The sequence below is a fragment of the Phoenix dactylifera genome, chromosome 1 (genome assembly GCF_051530095.1).
Source record: "Phoenix dactylifera cultivar Ajwa chromosome 1, Ajwa_hap1_PhDact_Kaust_v1.1, whole genome shotgun sequence".
Taxonomy (NCBI): Eukaryota; Viridiplantae; Streptophyta; class Magnoliopsida; order Arecales; family Arecaceae; genus Phoenix; species Phoenix dactylifera.
The window spans coordinates 54,578,947-54,584,022 of NC_143190.1; the positions used below are offsets into that span (position 1 = coordinate 54,578,947).

The following is a 5,076-nucleotide window of genomic DNA, read 5'->3' on the forward strand; positions in this document are numbered from 1 at the left end:
CCCTAGAGAAGATCAACAAGCCCTGTACAAATATACAGGTGCAAAGGATAAACCTATTTGCCGATGGCAGCTACAAAACTTGGTGATTCAGACATGAAATTATCCAGAGGTATTAAAACCATCAAAAAGCAGCATCCAGCATAGCTCTTCAAGCAGAAACAAAATCGAAAGAAACATAAAAAGAGTTGCTTCCAAAAAGATCTGACTTTTACTTTCGGAACAAAAGTCACAAAGGCCAAGTGTGATACATAAGCAATCTAGTAATTCAAATGCCTAAACATGATTTAACTTGGAACAGATCGTCTTCATCATTGATGGTCAAATTCAAGTTACCAGATTTAGAATCAACATATGAAATCCACTACTGACTCACTTCACTCTACCAAAATCACACAATTGCACATTCGCCAGTTGCTGATTACCCTTCGGTTGCTTCTCTCAACCGACGAATTGTGCTTCGCACGGTAACAGCACTAGCAGTACTGTAAGCATAACAAAATACAAAATTATAACCAGAGAAAATGATATCTATATATATATCAACAGTTCTATGCAGAAAGCAGAAAAATAAAGTGCAGCCCTTACTTCAGTGTGTAAGCACCCCCGGCCTTGACCTTGCCGCAGTCGTTGCACCCCCAAATTCCAACTGCCTTTCTCTTCACAGCATACTGTGAAAACATAAAAAAATTTTCCAAAAAATGCATCTAGTGAGGAGGATCTTTAACAGAACAACACATAAAGAGAAAAAAGGCCAAATGAAAAACCTGTTAGAAAAGAAATGAAAACAATTTGAGGAAATAACAAATTCTTTTACAAATGCAGGGTGTGAAATAATTATCTAGATATAAACTTTACTTTGAGATGAATGGCATACAAAGGTCAAACACAACCCGCATTCATGCATTACCCTTATAAAAAGGATTGACAATACCTAGAACTTCAACCCTAAGATTATGCATTGACGATATCCTCCCATCAACCTCAAAAAGGGGGGCTTGTAAATTAATACACACAAGATATGGCCGATATAATTATCTCTTTCAGGTCAAATTCAAGTATAGTCTACTCTCACAGATCTGCATAAAGGAATTTATCCTTAAACACAAGAGATCATTTATAAATACACACTAAATTAAACCAATTGATTGTAGAAACAAACTCTGGAAACTGTAAAAAAGTGAAAATTTAAGGACTTGTTTCGCATCGCTTTTATCTCTTGTTTTCTATTTTAAAAAAAATCACAGAAAACATATTTGTTGCAATTATTTTTTTATGTTTTTCAAATGCCATATTTATTATTTCTAGAAAAACTAAAGAATCCATTACTTTCAATATTTTAAAAAACAAATTTTTTTTTTTACTACCACCAGCACCACCTCCACCACCATCGTCGTCTCTAGCACCATCAGGTCATTATCTCCACCACTTCTGCCAACCAAGTCACCACCTTCACCATACCATCCCATCCCATCATCATCATCACTTACACCATATTGTTAGCACCACTGCCACCACCATTGTCGCTATTGCCACACCACCATCGTCATCATTGTAGCCTCCACCACATAACCAGCACCTGCCACCATCATTGCCACCACCACTTCCACCATACCATCGTCGCCATCATCATTGCTTCCACATCACCACTACCATGCCAACAACGCCACCGCCATCATCACCACCTCCACCATATCACTACCAACCTACCAACAATGCCACCGCTATCATCACCACCTCCAACATGTCACTACCTCCACCGGTACCTCCATTATCTCCATCACTATTACCAATATCTTTGCCACCATTGCCATATTTATGTTTTTAAAAATAATTGATTGTACGAACATATTTTTAACTCTTGGGTCTTAAACTCTTGATATGTGTCGATTCTCCTTTATTGTTTTGATGAAAGGGTTAGAAAACTTCAGGAACTTACATTTGGATCATGGAATTTGATAAGCAGGAAAACATATACTAATTCAACTAATGGCCCTTTAATTTGATTCATTCATAAAGTCCTAGCCCAACTAATTTTTTTACTGACTTCAAACCATTTCCAATTGATGTTAGGAAGAGTGAAGTTTAAGTAAATTTCCTTATTCCATTATGAGCAAAAAAAAAAAAGCATCTTCCAATTAGCATATAGAAAGACAATCAATACCAAGATATTCTCCACACAAGAGGTGATACCTTTCCACAGAACTCGCAGAAATACTTTGCATGCTGAGAGACTTCCATTTTCTTGATTTGCTTTCGCAAACTAGCACCATATCTGGTACCTGGATCCCAGGATACAATAATCAAAGGGAAAATAGACAACAGCTAATGCAATAAGAGAAATAGACAAGGATAGCAAAGCAACTATGAACCATTCGATTACCATATTTGCCAACAATTCCGGCCTTCTTGGTGCGCTTCGTCTGCACAAGAAAAGAAGAGACAGATGCATCTGTCAAGAGGACTCAAGTAACTAAATAATTATAAGAACATCATTCTCAATTCATTCAAATTATAGATTTCCAGTACATAAGATATGTAGGGTAAAACCAATAGGAAATTCAATTCCACCGCCTATGTTGCACTAATTAGTAGGAAATGTCACTCGTAAATTCCCTTTTTATGATGTTAACTCCAAACATAAGCCTATGCCTAAGAGCAATAAATCTTCATTAGAAACCTTTCGCTTTTCCCTAATTGCAGTTGAATAACTTGTTATGTACCATAAGCTTCTTTTAGAAGAAAAGAATAAATCACTAACCTTGTAAGATCCTTCAATGCAGTTATAGGGGTTTGTCAAATAAAGAATCTCACACCTTTACATGCACAGCCTTAAAATATTAATTTGCACGTTCAATTAAAACTGATACTGATGCAACTTAGACAATTATTCAACGAAGTAAAATTTGTGATTTTGGTCGCAGAAATTCAGAAAAAAAAAACTGTCGAGCATGACCTGCTAACCATTTGTTACCATCAACTGCAACTGCAACTTGGATCTCTCAAGCCATCTCAGTACCAAATCCAGAATAATTTCACAAAATGGCAATCATGAATGGAGGCATAAAGAGGTATCAGAATCTGAGAAAATTTCTTTAACCAAAAATAAGATAAAACATAACAATATATTCGCAACTAACATCTCAGAACTTTGAGAGGATCAGTCCCGTCTTACCTAGACCCTAATTAATCTTTCTACCAATATACTTTCCTTCCATATCGTCACAAAAATTAGAGTCTAGCCGCAAGAAGAGATTCATCTAAACGGATTGTAGAAGAAAAGAACGTGAACGAATCCTAGTAAATCAAAGAATAATCGGAGATTTTGTAGATCCGATTCTGAGATCAAGAAATTCTGGAAATGGGAAGCAGAGGAGGGCAGCGTACCATGACTTCGGAGGCAGGGGTCCTGGTCTAGCTCGGAACGCCGAAAGCCCGTAAGAACCCTGGGAGCAGACGAGAGGACGGCGCGCCTGGCCGCCGTCTCCTCTTTATACGACTAGGGTTTTGGGAACGGAGGGGACCCTCTTGGCCCCTGCATCGATCACAGCCGTCCGATATGCTAATATCTCGAGAGCGGAAGGAGTAATGTGCATCGTGCCCTTTCTGACCGCCCGATTGATGGGATCACGCCAACGTCTTGATTTTTGGCACGTGAGAATCACGTTAATGATGCTAGCTGATCTGGTTGCGCATTCGCATTAATTATTGACGGTCGTAGCAGGGTATAATCCCTGGTTGATGTGTCGTGGCGTGGCCGGCAAGCAAAGCGTGGTACGGTGGGACTGCTGCAGGGCATGGCCGCAGCATGTGGACGACGAGCTCGGTCTGCATGAGCTCGGCCTGCTGAGCTCTGTCTGTATGAGCTCGGCTGTATGAGCTCGGCCTGTATGAGCTCGGCCTGCATGAGCTCAGTCTACATGAGCTCGACCTACATGAGCTCGATCTGCATGAACTCGGTCTGCGTGAGCTCGGCCTCGGTTTGCATGAACTCAGCCTTCTGAGCTTGGTCTGCATGAGCTTGGCCTGCATTAGCTCGGCTTGCATGAGCTCGGCCTGCATTAGCTCGGTCTGCATGAGCTCGGCCTGCATGAGCTCAGCCTTCTGAGCTCGGTCTGCATAAGCTCAGCCTTCTTAGCTCGGTCTGTATGAGCTCGGCCTACATTAGCTCGGTCTGCATGAGCTCGGTCTGTATAAGCTCGGTCTGCATGAGCTCGGCCTTCATGAGCTCGGCCTGCATGAGCTCAGTCTGCATGAGCTCGGCCTGCGAGATCGAGCTCATAAGCTCGACCTTCTGAGCTCGGTCTGCATGAGCTCGGCCTTCTGAGCTCGGCCTGCATGAGCTCGGTCTACATGAGCTCGGCTTTCGGAGCTCGGCTTGCATTAGCTCGGTCTGCATGAGCTCGGCCTGCATGAGCTCGGCCTTCTGAGCTCGGTCTGCATGAGCTTGGCCTACATTAGCTTGGTCTGCATGAGCTCGGCCTGCATGAGCTCGGCCTTCATGAGCTCAGTCTTGCTTTGTGGGGTGGTCCATCTTTTCCCCAACATTACCCCCCGACTTCCGAGTTCGAGCTGCTTTTTGGCTCGAGCGAAGGAAGTAGTCCAGTCGTCGATTGTCCTGTAATATAGCCAAATGTCTATGGAGATGTATGTGCTAAGTAGGGTATACCTAAGCTGGAGCTAAGTGTCTCAGGTCGAGCTGTCCGAGCCGAGCTAAGCGGCTCTGCTCCGAGGTCGACTTCAGCGGCCTTCTTTGGCTTATGGTCGACTCAGCAGGGCGTCCCGAGCCCAGCTCGAGGGACGTCATTGGATACGTACCCGAGGTCGAGGGAGCTCTTGGGCTTGCGGTCGACGCAGCGGGGCAGCTCAACTCAGAGCGAGTGGTATTGTCCGCTTTGGGGATCGGGAGCTTGCGCAGAGTTCACTTAGCGATATGCCTCTGCGGAGGCGCCACCCCTCACGGTTTTGTCCCCCGCACGGAGTTCGCTTAGCGATATGCCTCTGTGGGGGAGCCCTCTCGAATGAGAGAGTGTTGGAGCAGCTCAGCTCAGAGCGAGTGGTATTGCCGCTTTGGGGATT

General features: G+C 43.4%; 1 protein-coding gene across 1 annotated transcript; it reads right to left on the bottom strand.

Moving 5' to 3' along the window:
• Nucleotides 1-185: 185 nt before the first annotated feature.
• On the bottom strand, nucleotides 186-3,527 carry LOC103715591 (large ribosomal subunit protein eL43z-like). Its single transcript, XM_008803278.5, has 5 exons — nucleotides 3,385-3,527; nucleotides 2,381-2,420; nucleotides 2,191-2,279; nucleotides 586-668; nucleotides 186-482 (listed from the first exon to the last, which is right to left on the bottom strand). Exons 1-5 carry the CDS (start codon nucleotides 3,385-3,387, stop codon nucleotides 419-421), a joined length of 279 nt encoding a protein of 92 aa, XP_008801500.3. The 5' UTR covers nucleotides 3,388-3,527; the 3' UTR covers nucleotides 186-418.
• Between the last annotated feature and the right edge of the window lie 1,549 nt (nucleotides 3,528-5,076).

Excerpts from the sequence above, each read along its gene's own strand:
- LOC103715591 (XM_008803278.5), bottom strand. Across the intron at positions 669-2,190 it reads TCTGCGAGTTCTGTGGAAAG|TATGCTGTGAAGAGAAAGGC; the intron begins GTATCACCTCTT and ends ATGTTTTCACAG. Across the intron at positions 483-585 it reads GGGGGTGCTTACACACTGAA|TACTGCTAGTGCTGTTACCG; the intron begins GTAAGGGCTGCA and ends TTATGCTTACAG.